A 16387-nucleotide genomic window follows, 5' to 3' on the forward strand; every position below is an offset into this window, starting at 1 on the left:
AGATCAGCTAGTTCAAACACCAACTGAGGCCCTTATAAGAGTTCAGGGTGGGGGGGAAGGCAATTAATTGCAAATTGTGGTGGTTCCTGACTCCACATAAGTTAAGGGCAAAAAGGATTTAAATATTAATGACAGCTAGTTTGATTGCTAAGTGTCTGAAGAAACTAATATGCATTATCAAGTCATGTGCAATACAATGAAATAGGCAATAAGTTCCTTTATCAAAGTACGCAGTGATCCCAACAAGTGTTTCAGCAATGCGGAACACCAATTGATAATCCGTTGCAAATATTTTAAATAGTGCACTTAAGGCTTGGAAAATACCTAATATACTTGACCTTTATTTCCCCCTTTCACACCAGTGAGATGAGTACACACAAGCCAATCTCCAGACCAATATTTCATTCAAATAATTCAATAATGTTCTTATGTCACTGCATTTATTCCTCATTATACAGTCAGCTCACCAGATTGTGAATGAATCTCCAAACTACATGGTAATACAATAAAGTCAGCTGTATACTAAAGATAAAATAATAGCAATAATTAAGAACGCATGCTGATTACTTAAGCGTATAAAAAAATTTGGATTTCATGAAATGGTGGTCAGGTGATCAAGAGTGCCTGGATCTGACAAAGCATTTAGTAAGAAGCTTATCACAGTTTTAAATTCTGTGTATTACGCATTCATTTTCTATGTTATAAGGTTTCTAAAACATAATTCTGTATTTATAATTAATCTTTTGTTAGTATCAGAACAGTTTTTCTTTAAAAAAGCTTGACAATATGAAGATGACAGTTAAAAGGTAAGTATTTACAGTATATTGTAAGAAAGTTCAGCAATTGCCTGTTTGTATTTTTCAGTGGCACCTGGACCTCAGTCTTAATACAATAAAAACAGACACTATGTGTCAGTGTTGCACTGATTCTGCACTTGCCTTTCTTCCCCTAGCCCACCAAGCTAATGTTCACTGTACATTTCTGTGAAATCTTATCTTCTTCATCTCTTAGCTCATCTTGTCCATGTGACTTTCCTTCTGCTCCCTCATTCCCTGTTCCGACCAAACTGTTGATCACTCAGTTTCCTTTCCTGGTTCCCATTTTAGCTGTTTTTGTCAGCAATTCCCCTTACATGCACACTTCTCCTATCCTTCAAATCTGGCATAATTGATTCCTTCTCAAAACACTCATCCTTGACCCCTCTGCTCTTATGTACTACTATCCCATTTGCAACCTCCGTTTTCTCTCTAAAGTCCTTGAATGTATTATCAGGTCCCAAATCAGGACCTATCATTCCCACAATCCTATATTTTTAGCCCTCCAGTCAAGTTCTCATTCTTTCCTGCCACTCCCATGCAGTACTGAAGCAGTCGTTATCGAAATCCTAAATGAAGTTCTGTTTTACTGTGACTATGGCAATGTATTACTCCTCATCTTTTACAATTATTCCTCAGTCTTTGACACAGTTCACCACATCAACTTTCCCCATTCCCCTCCTTCATCATACAGCTGAGTGGAATTTCCCTTGCCTGGCTCCATTCTCATCTTTTGAACCTTAACCAGAGAATTGCAACAGGTTCACTGTCCAACCCTAAATGGGTTATTTCTAGAATACTTCAAGAATTTTCTTGTGGTCTCTTTTTTCTCAGTTATATGTTTGATATTATCTGCAAACTCAGGTTTCATGTGACAAAAACCTTATCTCACCAACTCTCTTAACTCATCTACTGCATCTGATTCATCACACTGTCTGTTATCCAATTTAGAATAAGCAGAAATTCCCACAAAGTAAACATGACATGAGCAAAATTGAAGACCTTGGGCAGAATTCTAACACATTAATCTCTGCTACAGCGGTGGCACAATCTTCCAGTTGCATAGTTGACATTCCAATTAATGTGTTTTCTGGCTGCTCTTTACCGGAGGAGACCAGTTAAGTACTTACCACTGGGTGCCTTGACCAGTTATGGAGGTGGGATGGATAACTTTGCCATTCTGTCAAAGGAACTGTTTCTATTTAAAGACAAGATAACATGTTTCAGAAAAGCTTGCCAGCACGAGGATATTTAGCCTGCAGCCGCTATTGCAATCAAGAATAGACATGGAAAGACTACTCAATCCTGCTCCTCCATCCTCACCACCCCACTGGACCTGCAAGTCTCTGAATTTTACCTGGAGATTCTGTTGTTTGACTAAGGTGCAGGTAGCTTTCTCAAGTACGAGAGAAAGAAGACAACCTCCCCAACCAATAAAGCATGGAAGGAAGTTACAACCAGCATGAGATCCTTTTAACTTGGAGATGATGCATCAGAGGAACACAGACCTCAGGAATGAGTGGTGTAACATCTACAGGAGCCGACCTCCAAACTCTGCCTTGTCCAGAATTCTCCTGTACACCATGTCTCAGGTTAACACACCTTACAACCTTTATGCCTTACTTCACAGGCACCTCACATCCCTGTAAACAACTAACACAATAATTTTTTCTGAAGCAGGGTCTAGGCCCGAAATCTCAGCTTTCCTGCTCCTGTGATGCTTCTTCGCCCACTGTGTTCATCCAGCTCTATACTTTGTTATCGCTAACACAATCATCTTTTGTCTCTTAGTCTACGCCTCACAGTTACTTCCCACAAATGATATTCTTCTCTTTTCTGGGTAAAATCTATCACAAAACTCATCTCCCTGCTTTCTGTCCATGCAGAAGATAATAAAGCTCAACTAAAAGGCTCAGGGAAAGTATAGAATTGATCATATGTGACAGACACCTGTCAGCCTGTGACAAGTGTCCACCTAGTACCCTGGGAAGAAGTTCATGTTCTAGGAGATCTTAACAACAACCGACCATAAAAGCCTGAGTTTCCTAAGGCTCTGGTGCAGACTTGGTGGGAGAATTGATCTTCTCCGGCAATAGAGTGTGAGTTAGTGGTTTTGCCTCATTCCATCTGGATCTGATGTCCATAATATTTGTCTTGTGAGTGGGATATGTGGCTGAGGAGAAGGCAGTTATTGTTACATCTTATATTACTCTTGCTACTGCTGGAACAATTTGCTGTCTGTCCTTGGCACTCAACTAAGTTCGAAGATGGAATTCCATAGGCTGCTTTTATGTCATGTTGAAAGCTGAAAGCAGGCAAGCTGATAGCAGGGAAGTTCAATTGAAAGTGAACAATGTGCCCAATACGAGATGTCCTTCCAAAATGCTAGCTATCACCGGCTGAGCCTCTAAAGCCTCTGAGAAGGCTGTGAACAACAGCCTTGCACATGATCATGCTTATAGCTCTTCCACAGAACTGATCAAAGCCTGCTATGCATACACCTTGGTAATCCTGACAATTTACTGACATGTCAGGCAAATGTCTCGAGGTTGAGAAATTAGAATTCAATGCTAAGTAGTTTACACGCTCTTTACTATCGATTCATGTGGCTGCAGTGTGTACCATATATAAAGTATACTCCAGCAACGCAGCAAATCTCATTTGATAGCATCTTTTGAACTTGCAAAGTCTGTCATCTAGATGGACAAGGGCAGCAGTTCCATAGGATCATTGCCACTGTCAGTTCCCGTTCAACGCACACACAATTCTAACTGGGAATTATATTGTCATTCTTTAAATCTTTCAGGATCGAAATATTGGAACTCACATAGACTCCAACATTTCAAGAAGATGGCTCATCGCAAACGGCGATTATGGATGGGCAGTAAATGCTGCCCTAAACAATGACACCCACATCCCAAAGGAGAATGATTTAAAAACAGTCCTCCAGAGCCTTATCCCTACTTTTCTCTGTAACCTCTCCCAACATGTAAAGCATTTAAAAATATCTCCAGTCTACCATAATTACTTTGTGTTTATCCGTGATTTTAATTGGTATGCCATTGGCTGCCATGGCATCAATTCCTAAATTAGGGAGAAGTTCCTTCCCAATACCTCTCTGCCTCTTTACCTCTGTGCAAAACAATCGCAAAAACCTATGTCATTGACCAATATTATTGTTATCTGCCTCATATTTTCCTTATGTGGCTCAGTGGCAAAAATGTTTGATTGACCATGCTCATTAAGCACATTGGAATACTGATATCCAAATTAAGAGTAAATGTAAGCCATTTGACACTTGAACCTGGTCTGATTGCATGGCTGTATGGTTGGTCTGATTGTTGCCCCAAATCCATATTCTCGCCTGCCCTAAATATAAATATAGTAAACATAAGGTTTTTTTTAACTGTTTCTGCTGCACAATACCATAATGCTATATTCTTAAACAAAATCAAAATAAGAGACTGAAATCCTGGACAGAATATGGGTTTCAACTTTTTAAAATAATTAAATTATGTAGAATTGGTACCGGAAGTAAGAAAAAGGAACTGGACAGTTGAACTCTTGCAGACTTGTCATTGTTAGGAGAAGCGTTAGGTCAGGCATTACGTATCAAAAAGCCATTCAGGCTCCTTAATGAGTACTTGGAGGCAATTTAAATTTCAGTCAACTAGTTGATTATCTTGCAGTTTCTCATATCATGGTCATGTGGTTTTTCACATGATCCAATGTCACATGGTCTGAACATCACATGATGAAACCTCAAGGAAAGCCTCCAGCCAGAGTTGATAACCCTGCTTAATTGCTGCTGATCTTGCTAAACATGCCCAATATCTTGTTCTTCTTAAAATTATGCAGTGGTGACTGCTATTGTTCAACTGTTCACCTTTATTAGTCTTTGTTGGATAAAAGTATTTCATGTCCCACCCAAGAGGCAGATGCATACAATAAGTTACATTTCCACAAGAATGATTGTTACAAATCACTGATGCTACTTTTGTGTCATAGGATTTAAACTTTCATTTGGGTAGCTTTAATTAAATTCTTAACTGTTTTCATCTTACTGTTGAATTTTTTTACAACATTTTTATCACAAGCCTTTTACTGTGTTAGGATCAGTTTTGATATTCAAGTAGCTTGTGAAATCAGTTTCTGTAGAGAGAGAGAGGTTAACAAAAGTTATTGTCCTTCATTCATAGTTTTCAATTAAAGATAAAATAGTGAAAAATGAACAGAAAAACATTTCAATGGTTCATTGCTCGATAAATGATTCAAGTGTTTGGCCATACATACCTGTATGGTGGAGTTCCTTTTGTGGATGAAGGTAAAAGAAAGGGAGGCTGAAAGCAAGGTCGGCTGACGTGGTGTGAAACATCTTCAATCCATCTTCTGTTTAGGACATGGAACCTGAACCTGATTAACTTAGTGTCAAGTAAATAGTGACATCATCGAAAGAAGAGAAGCAGAAAAGTTAGATTAGATTCCCTACAGTGTGGAAACAGGCCCTTCGGCCCAACGAGTCCACACCGCCACTTGAAGCATCCCACCCAGACCCATTCCCCTATAACCCACACTCCCCTGAACACTACGGGCAATCTAGCATGGCCAATCCACCTAGCCTGCACATCTTTGGACGGTGGGAGGAAACCACAGCACCCAGAGGAAACCCACGCAGACACAGGGAGAATGTGCAAACTCCACACAGACAGTCACCCGAGGCTGGAATCGAACCCAGGTCCCTGGCGCTGTGAGGCTGCAGTGCTAACCACTGAGCCACCGTGCCACTCCAAAAAATTGATGACGATTTAAAAGAAATTTTTCAAAAACTGCTTTTTCCAGATGCGATTCTCAAATTAGCCACAATAAAATATTTGGAATACATTTAACATTATTATGAGTCACATTTTTTTTGTGTTGTTCACACTGGACGTTTTTGTCATGTAATATTTTGAAAACCTTTCATTCAAATAGAGGGGACAGTATTATCGTCACCTTAATGATGTTGCTGAATGTTGTGAGAACAATGCTTGAGTCTTTCAGATGCTTGACATTGAGTAGTTTTCTGAATTCTGATATGTTTCCAGATTAGTGTGGCTGAGTAGTGAGAAACAATTGTTACCTCACTAGGCAGTGGCCCATTCAACAGGCAACATGTGGTTTATCCTTGTGATCCCAACATGTTGCAGATTGTGCGATAAGGCGGTTGAGCAGATGTCAATTCTAAGTGCAAGGACACATTCATTATTACACAGCCAGGAAAGGAATGAAGTTGGCAAATCAATAATAGCCCAGCATAATAACATACTTTATACCACTTTCAAGTTGCCATATAATAGCAAACACGATTACACTTTTGAAATATTATTGGACAAGTAGTTAACATGTTTGCATTAAATTCCTTCATAAGCTATTTTATCAGCTTTAGTTGCTCATTTATCATTAGGCATAATAATAGACTTATTAATGTTGATCCTTACTGTTCTAACATTTGTATGCTAATGTCAGAGTGTAACATCAATGATTCTGAATTTAATATTGGTCATGTGAACTACTGCAGCTCATTGTGCTCTTTCACTGTTTCCAATTCAACATAATTAATGCATAAGTACTAATGATGGTTATAAAATGCTTTCTTGGAAAAACAGATTGCAAAAGGTTGATCATTAATTTCCTTAGAAGATGTTGCTGTGAGGTAACTGGGCTAAAGAACATAAGTTGTTGAACATATCTTAGCAAGTTCAAGCAATTAGCCATTATTAGATGTTTATTATCTATAGACACTATCTTTTATCTAGGACAATGTATGTCATCTGAAATTGAGATGCTTCTTTCTTCCATTTAGCAGATAGCATGCTTGACTCTGAAGCAGAATGTTGTGAGTTACCATTATAGTGGTGGTGCGGCTGAAGGTACTGGATTTAAGCTTCAACCTCTATCAAGCTCAAATCCCACCACTGTCACATTTGCAGCAAATGGTCCTCTCTACACAAGATTGACAGTGTATAATCAGGCGAGGCAATGACCCCCCAAATAACCTAGAGGCCCAGCTAATGTTCTGGTGACTCTGGTTCAAATTCTGATATGGCAGATCGTGGAATTTGAATTCAATGAGAATCTGGAATTAAGAGTCTAATAACCATGAAACATTGTTGGTTGTCAGGAAGAATCCATCTGGTTTATGAATGTCCTTAGGGTCATTTTTACCTAGCTTGTCATTTTTACCTAGCTTGACCTACATATGACTCCAGACCCACAGCAATGATGCATCCGTCTTGGCAATTAGGGATGGGCAACAAATGCTGGTCTGGTTAGCAACAACACATCCTTTGAATGATAATAAAAAAGAGATTTATAAAATCATAACGGGTATAGATAAAGTGAATAGCTAAGATCTTTTCCTCATGGTAGGGAAGTCCAAAACTAGAGGGCATGAGTTTAAGGTGAGATGGGAAAGATTTAAAAGTGTACTGAAGAGCAACTTTTTCACAGGAAGGGTGGTGACTATATGGAATGTGCTGTCAGAGGAAGTGGTAGAGGCAAGTACAATTACAACATTTACAAGGCATTTGGACAGGTACGTGCATATGAATAATTGAGGGATATGAGCCAAATGCAGGCAACTAGGACTAGTTCAGTTTAGGAAATGTGGCCAGCCTAGATGAGTTAGGTCAAAAGTTCTGTTACTGTATTATATGACTCAATGATCCTATGATCAGTCCACAGACTTGAGCAGAAAAATTAAGGTTAAACGCCAGTGCAGTTGTAAGTGTTGCTTTGTCGGAGGTACTTTCTTTTGGATGAGTTAAATCGAGATTTAATGGGGTGAATGGAAAGGATTTTACAGCACTATTTTGAAGGTGGGCCGACTGTCCTTCTAGCCATCTTGATCCTTATTGTCACAGGTAGTAAAAACATTAAACATTTCATTTATGGTGATTTTCTGTGGTTGTATAGTTTCTCATTGTTTTATCTTACCGGTGTTCCCCTTTAGTTTCAGTTTGGATTTTAATATTTAGTTAATATTTAGTTTTTGCTATGGCAGTCTACCTCAGATGTTCAAATCATCACATTCTAAAGTGCTGTAAGTTAATTTATCATTAACCAGTTCACCAGAAAGCTCTCATTCAGCACTTTATTGATGCATCAGTCTAACATTATGACGTACCATGACTCCTTGTTCCCTGCTCATAAGCCTACAGAACTGTGGAAATCTATGGAATAATTAACAGAGTGGATTGCAACTACACGTTTAATATTAGCTAATTAATGCTAATCATGGTGGGTCTGACAACACTGATTTGTTGGTAACTCTGACTTGATAGTTGCTGTGATCATTTGCGATGCAGTTTGAGAGTATTGGTAGATAAGTGCATAATAAAAACCTTATTGTAATGAAAATTGTAAACTGATTCATCAAAGTCTAGAAGAGAGAGCCATACGTTTTTAGGAATAACAGGACAGTGGGGACAATTTTATGTTAAATGCTGTTACAGAAATTGCTAAGGATGCAAAATTGTATTGAAAGCGATGATTATAATTCCATTGGGATTGAAAGTTTTAAAAATTATTTGACATTTATACATTCTTCCAAGCAGTTATCGATCATTCACATTAGCTTTTGAAACAAATTAAGTGTCAATAATAATTTCTTGTTGCATAAGAATGTATCAAGCCTTTCCTCTGCACAAAGGTTGAGAAGTGGACTTCTAGGATAATGGATATAATTCTTTCACATTAACTGCTTTCACTTTGGCTGCTAAGTGCCTAAGCATATTGATGCTATTATGCATGCTGCATTCTATGCTCAATGAAATTTGGAAAATGTGCCTCAAGTGTGTGATAGAATCAAACAGTAGAGAAGGAAGTTATTTGATTCACATTGCTTGTGCTGGTTCTTTGATAGAGTTGACCAGTTAGTTTTATTCTGTACCCCTTGGTCACGATATCTACAAACAGCTGAATGTCTGCTTCAAGTTTGGGCTCTGATAAGCTTCCTATTCAAGAATCCTTACGAATATTGTGGGCAATGTATTGAACATGGTGCCACTGATTATTTAGTTTGTGGTCTTTTTAAAGCTTTTCCAATTGCCCATTGATGCTCAGGTTCCTTCCCATCATCTTTGATCAAGTATGTCATTCAGTACAGCTAGGGGCTGAAATATAATGTAATGCTTTTATTTATTCCTTTTTACGTAACATACTTAGTAGCTCCATGCTTCACACAGCAACTTCAACCATATTCTCCAGGTCTGATTTGAAGATAGTGTAGTTTCTAAAACTAGCTAAAATTCAACAGAGCTAAGTAATGCATGATTTCTTTACCTTCATTATTCCATTTATGTTCCAAATTAGAGGGCTGAAGGACAAAAATCAACATTTAGATACTAAATTTCTTTACAGTAGCTTTGCCTTAAATTCTGAATAAAATACGTTTCAATTAATTTTATGTTTAGTTGAAAAAGATACATTTTGTTGATGTTTTTCACTTTGCAGGCATCAGGATATCGCACAAGAATAGTCATTCAGAGGGAAAGCCAGCATTTTTACTGCAGGAAAGGACAGTGCTGATTGTTTGCCAGTTGACCTCTGATTGGTAGCAGCATTGCAATGGAGATTGCGTCCATTGATGATAGTTAACAGCTAGGCTGTATTTAAATTTTCAACTGGGCAGGTCGGATCTGATTAATCAGGATATTGCCCTGAGAAATGAACAGCTAATTGGTGTCATTCATTTTGTTGAGTCGAAACAGATACAGTGACTGTACATGTTCTTTCTGTCTAATTGTAGAATTACATCTGATGTTAGACACCATGTTGCAAGTTTTGCAAATATAGGTTGGTCAATAAGGTCAATACTTTGTTCTGTCCCTTCATGAAGTGTAAATGTTGGTTTTCTCTTGGAATTTATATTCTTCCAAGATTTCCTTAACTGTTTGAGATGAAAAGCTTTGATTATATGTATTTTTTTCAGCCAAACATAACATTAATTGAAATGTATGTTTTATTCAAATTTTAAGGTAAATTAACTGAAGGGAAATGTATTTTTTTTGAGCAGTACTTAAATTCTGTGCCGCTAGATGACTAATCTCATGTTTTTCTTCTTGCTTCTGAACTGTGCCTCATTTTATTTGTAGGATGACTGAAGCTCTGGATTCCTTCTCAGATATCCCAACCAATAAACTTAAACTTATAGGTAGGTAATTCATTTGTTACAGTCGTTACATGGTTACTGTGATCTCTAAATCTTTTGCCATAATGCTCTCTTTCACATTACAAGATGTATTGTGTGACTTAACCAATCATGTTTTGTATTATTGAAAGATGCAATATAAAAGAACTAGTAAATAAAGTTTGAAAGCTATTAAAAATATTGTATTCATCTAATTATGAAAATAAGTACAGTTTTGATGAGCTGTACTGAATAACTCAACTATGACAGGTAAGGTCATTGCACTCAACTATGGTTTGAGCAAAGACTCAAGTAATTGCTGAACAGTCAACGCTGCAAAGTCCAACATCTGAGAGCGGTGTGTAAAATAGGAGAGCTATCCTACTGATTAATCATAAAAACCAGAAAATCATATGCACAGTCATATCTTTAGGTCAACATACTTGGCTCCTCCAATACCATGATAACTAGGTGTGGAGCTAGATGAATACAGCAGACCAAGCAAAGATGCTGCTTGGCCTGCTGTGTTCATCCAGTTCCACACCTTGTTATCTTGGATTCTCCAGCATTGGCAGTTCCTATTACCTCCTTCAATACCATCCCTGGTCACTATCTTTGGAAATGACAGTCATAGTGGCAGGGGTGGACTGGGATACCTTTGCATATGGTTTGATGGACTTGGCAGTTGGAATCTTAAAAATGACTGCATATATCAAGAAATTTCATAGTCAATTCCAAAAAAAAATTACACATTGCCGAGTACCGTTTTTCTACTAACTGATTAGTGAGTACCTCTTCTTTCTGAGCACAAGTTTTGATGCCAGTCATTGCAGATATCCAACTTTGTTGACAACTTGTCTAATAATGAAGAAACCTAAATCATCAGAACATGCAACATCTAGGCTGATATTGATTTGTCACACAATGTTTGTGCTACTAAGTACATGAAAATGTTAATCTCTCACATTGCTGCAATTGTAAAACTTGCTTTGATACCCTGTCCAGCTCCATAATATCTACGTTGAGAAACGTAGGTTCTGGGGTAGTTCAGTAGGTAGCCCTCCTTTCTATGAGTCAGCAACGGTGCCGAAGAATTGACAGGGCCCTCAACCTGATCCAAACCATCTCCTGCACTTCCACTCTATCCTCTTTTCTTTCCTCCCACAACAGCAACTGGATTCACCTTGTCCTTACCTACCATCCCACCAGCATCCACAGTCAGAAGATCATCAACTGCCATTTTTGCCACCACCTGACACATATTCCTCTCCCCTCCCTGTCCACCTGCAGGGACCATTCCCTCCGTGACAATAAAAGTGGAGGTGGAAAATCACAGCCGGTCAGACAGCATCCGAGAAACAGGAAAATCATCGTTTCAGTTTGAAACCCTTCATAGGACTGGCTGTCTGACTGGTTGTGCTTTTCCAGTTCCATATTTATTGACTCTTGCTTCCAGCATCTGTAGTCCTTACTGTCTCTCAACCCCACCAGGACACCGTGGCCCACTCCTCCTTTACTACCAAGACATCTCTGTCTCAGGCTTGCTGCTGTGTTCCAGCGACGCTCAGCACAACCTGGAAGAACAACACCTATTTTTTCCACTTGGGGACCCTGCAGCCGTTTGGACTCAACATCGAGTTCAATAATTTAAGAGCCTGAACTCTCCCATGTGCTAGCCCCCAATCACACACACCAGGCCTTGTTATCACATAGTCTGCCATTACACATAGCCTATTGTTATTACTAATAGTCTCCAAAAACAGCTATTCACCCTCCCAGATCACTATCAACTCCTTTGTTTGTCCAACTGTTCTTCTCTCACTTTGGGCTGTATCCCAAACCAACATTTACTCCTTAGCCTCTCCCCCCCACCCTATCTTCTGCATATATAACCGACATTTTCCTAGCTACCATCAGTTCTGAGGAAGGGTCATTGGATCAGAAACATTAACTTTGATTTCTCTTCACAGATGCTGCCAGACCTGCTAAGCTTTTCTAGCAACTTCTGTTTTTGTTTCTGATCTGCAGCATCTGCAGTTCTTTTGGTTTTTATAACATTCTATTAGCTTTCCTCATTACTTGCTTTACCAGCATAATCATCTTGTGTGGTTTGTAAACTAGTACATCCAGATCCCTCAGTATTTCAGATTTATAACCTTACGTAATATATATTCTTGCTGCCAAGATGGATAATTTCCCACGTTACATTCCATTTTCCAGAACTTAGCCCACGCACTTAACCCACGTGTGACCTCTTGAGATGTTCTTGTCCTCTTCCCAACTTACTTTCCCTTGTATCTGTGTGTCATCAGCAAATTTAGAAATCATTACTTCAGTTCCTTCATCAAATATGATTATATGAATTGTAAACAGTTGACATCCAGCACCGACCCTCATGACTTGTGACATCTTGTCAACCTGAAAAGGACCCATGTGTGCCTCTGCTTCCTGTTAGTCAGCCAGTCTTCTATCTGTGCTGTGAAGCACAGATTTCAGAGTTTTGTAAAATTTTGAGCTATTTACTATCAATAAATTAGGAAACGTTTGGTTTAAAGCCAGCTAGTTTTTATCAGGCATGAATTACATGTGTAGGTTCTACTGAAGAGTAAATGATAGTTAATTAGGTACAGAATTCAGTCTAGTTTTGTGCTACAAAGCGCATAACTATAGAGGTCTTTGTGCAGTTTGCAGAGTGCAGATTTCAGGCTGACTGAGTTAGATTAATGATGAATTAGAAGAACGGAGAGGAGATACTTTGCTTTATTTACTTTCACTGTCTGATATTTGGCTGCTACTTCAGTGCAGTGAAAGGAGCAATTGGTGACCAACAGATAAGCATTCTACTTGTGATAAATAATAGTACGAGAAAAATAAAGCTGGACAGCTGAGCTGAGTTGAATGTACAGTCTATGCAAAGTCATGGATACATCATTTACCTGAGATAAGCACAGCAGCATGAAGTGTCACCATCTGCACACACTGGAGCTGCAGTTCAGAGATAATGGGAACTGCAGATGCTGGAGAATCCAAGATAACAAACTGTGGAGCTAGTTGAACACAGCAGGCCAAGCAGCATCTTAGGAGCACAAAAGTTGATGTTTCAGGTCTAGCTGGAGTTTTCAGATTCCAAGTGTCTGCTGGAATCACGTTGTCTATTTGAAAGGCGGGGGCTACGTGGATCGCATGTTTAGAGAGATGCTCACATTATGGCTTAGAGATAAGCAGACAGATAGGAATAGGCAACTGCTGGGCAATCCAAGAAAACCAGGCAGGTGGTGTAGTAGCCCCCTGAGGTGATCTCACAATTTTTTTTCTTGTTTTTCATACTGGTGAGGGCAATGGTTTCTCAGAGGAGTGTAATCAGACTAAACTCAGCAGGACCACAAGTGGCTCAGCTGTAGCAGAGGGGAATACAAAGAGTGGAAGACCAATACTGATTGAGGATTCTTTAATGAGGGGAATAGACAGAAATTTTTGCAACCATAAATGTGACTACAGAATGGCTTGTCGCTTTCCTGGTGCAAGGGTCTAGGATGGTCACAGAATGACTGCAGGACATTCTTCTAGGGGAGATTGAACAGTTAGCAATCATAGTCCATCTCAGGACCAATGATGTGTGGAGTAAAATCTTAAAGGTAGATCTGAAAGAATTAAATAGGAGGTTTTAAAGTACAACCTCTAAAATAGTAATCTCAGGATTACTTCCAGTCCCAAGTGCCAGTGAGAATAGGAAAGGAAGAATTAGTGACTGAAGATATAGCTGGAAAATCAGTATCGGAGTAAGGCCACCTGATTGCCGAGGCATTGGAATTGGTTCCACGGCATGTAGGACTAGTACGTGAAGTACAGGTTGTACCTTGATAAAATGCGTCTTTTTGCAGCAACATTTCAGCACTTGCAGAGAATAAAGATATTTTGTCAAAGCTTTTTATCATTTATTCATCAGGGAGATTCACAAGAGTACCAATTCAAGAGGAAAACCAACATTTCTATTGTCTGACAGAGGAGTGTTGATTAGTTGGCAACTGCACTCCAATTAGTAAGGGTATATACCATGGAGAGTGTACCAGTTGAGACTGACAGGCAGTTAACTACATTTTAAATCAGGCCGTTTACTGTAATTAGTCGCTACCTTGCCCTGAGAACTAAACCAGTGAATGGCTGTCAGAGAGAAATTGATCAAAGTGCATGAGTCGGTCAAAAATAATTTTAAGAGTGCTCTTCAAACAATGAAAACAATGGTAGATAAAAACACTAAAGTTTAAAGTTTGAAACTTTGTTGTTGGAGAAAAGGTGACAGATTTACTATCTGTTTCTGGGAAAATGTTCACAGGACCTTATCAAATCAAAAGGATATGTCAATTATATGCATTATATGGTGAGTACTTCAGATAGGAGAAAGAACCCAGTGAGCATTTCTTACTGATGTGTTAAAGGGTAGTTAGGAGAAAGTTCGTATATGGTACTGAAAGAAATAACAAATAGAAACATTGGAGAATAAAGCTGAAGTTGAAATTCAAACGTTGAACCTCCAATAATCAGATCAGTTGATATGAATGTGCTTAAAATGTTAGAAGAAATATTGTGTTTGTTCTAGAAAACTATCTTTAACATAACTTTAAACACTAATACAGACTCATATTGACTTATGTGAACAGGCAGGGACAAACATCTTTGGCTGTACAATTTGTCAATGTTGGGGAAAACACCAACTTTATGGACCCAATCCAGGGAAATTAACCCAAGTGAGGGAAGAGATTAAGTTCTTGATGGATAATGGCATTTTTGAACTGAGTAGTAGCTGGAGCTCTCCTTTCTTGACAGTGCAAAACTGGATGGACCTCAAAGATTCTGTATTGATTATGACAAAGGCAGTCCAGTAAACAAGCAGACTCATAGCCAATTCCATTAAATGAATTGGATACACATGATCTGTCAACAAAGATGATTTGCTAAAAAAGATATTGGCAAGTTTTATTGACTGGTAACACCAAATAAATTTGTGCTTTTGTAAGTTTGGGTTGAATTTATCAATGCAAACGCATGCTTAGGAAATGAAAAATGCACCAGCACCTTCCCAATAACTAACAAAATCTGTATTAAGACTATATAAGTGTGTTGTTGACATTGACAACTTGGTTGTGTTCAGCTAAAGCTGGAAAGAACATTTACACCAGTTGATTGTTAGGTTATAAAGACCTAATTGCTTATACATTTTGCTAAAAATGAAAGTGCCAAAGTGACTTAATTGGGCTACACTATTCACTATCGGTCTAGGCCATGTAGCACCTAGAGAAGTGAAAATAAGAGTTAATTTGGATTTCAAATGCCTAAGATGGAATGTGATATATTAGCATGAGTGGATTTTGTTGGAAGTTTCTTCCAAACTTCAGCACTGTGGTGGATCCATTGATAAATTTATTGAAAAAGGCAGGAAATTTTAATGGACCACAGGGGAGGCTAGTGTTTAAGGCTATTAGCTTTGTTGTTGGTTTGGAAGATTCCAGGATTGAGCACATTTTTACAAAATAGGAGACATAATCTCAGGATAAATGGCAAACTATTTAAGACTCAGATGAGGAGCAATTTCTTCACGCAGAGGCTGCTGAATCTTTAGCTTTTCTACCCATTGGGTAGTGGAAGATCAACATTGAGCAGTCCACGGCAGAAATCAACAGGTTTTTGAAGACTAATGACATGAAGGAATGTGGGAAAATGACATTGAGAAGATGATCAATCCTGGTCAAGAATGACACTGCTGGCTCGATGGGCGGGACGGTCTACTCTTATTCCTGTGTTCCTAATATATCTACATTGAGACGTTTGAGCAACAGTGCCAAGGAACATCGTCATCTTCATGTCACCATCCAAGTTGCAGGCCTTCATAAATTGAACAAATTCATTGAATCAGATTCCAAGATTTTCTACCTAATAACATCATGGAAATCACAGTCCAAAGAACTGCGATGAATTAAGAAAACTCTCCACGACAAGCTTCTCAGGGCTTTGACTGTATCTCAAGCACAAAGCATTTTTAAAAGTAACTCGAGTGAATTTTCTTTGAACCTGTGTGTAATGTAACATCATACTTAATCTTACTCCATGATTTTTCTGTCTCTGCATCTAATGGAGTTCAGAAATGTAATTTCCATGCAAATGAATATCAGAAGTACCTGCACTTAATCTATTGATCAGGTGTAAAATTGATTGCATAAAAACCTGGTGTTATTTTTTCCTTTTCTGACATTAAAACACCTAAAGACAGGATGCTAGAATAAAGTAAGAGATGCACAATTGAAAATTGTTTCTCAAGTCATTTGTTGCATTTGAAAGCTGTTATAAAGTCTAAAGTAATTATCCTAATATTAGGGAATCTGCTCAGTCTCCAGTTTTCCAGTGAGAA

The 16387-nt window shown here is 38.5% G+C and overlaps 1 protein-coding gene across 4 annotated transcripts in view; it reads left to right on the top strand.

The window, feature by feature from the left end:
- Positions 1 to 16387, top strand: part of LOC125454947 (CAP-Gly domain-containing linker protein 4-like) — a 265594-nt gene that overhangs the window by 184280 nt on the left and 64927 nt on the right. For all 4 annotated transcript variants that reach the window (XM_048536323.2, XM_059648632.1, XM_059648633.1 and 1 more), the window contains one exon: positions 9950 to 10008. In XM_048536323.2, coding sequence (XP_048392280.1) covers positions 9950 to 10008 — 59 coding nt within the window. The remainder of the gene's footprint in view (positions 1 to 9949; positions 10009 to 16387) is intronic.

The sequence above is a fragment of the Stegostoma tigrinum genome, chromosome 9 (assembly GCF_030684315.1).
Source record: "Stegostoma tigrinum isolate sSteTig4 chromosome 9, sSteTig4.hap1, whole genome shotgun sequence".
In the NCBI taxonomy this organism is placed as follows: domain Eukaryota; kingdom Metazoa; phylum Chordata; class Chondrichthyes; order Orectolobiformes; family Stegostomatidae; genus Stegostoma; species Stegostoma tigrinum.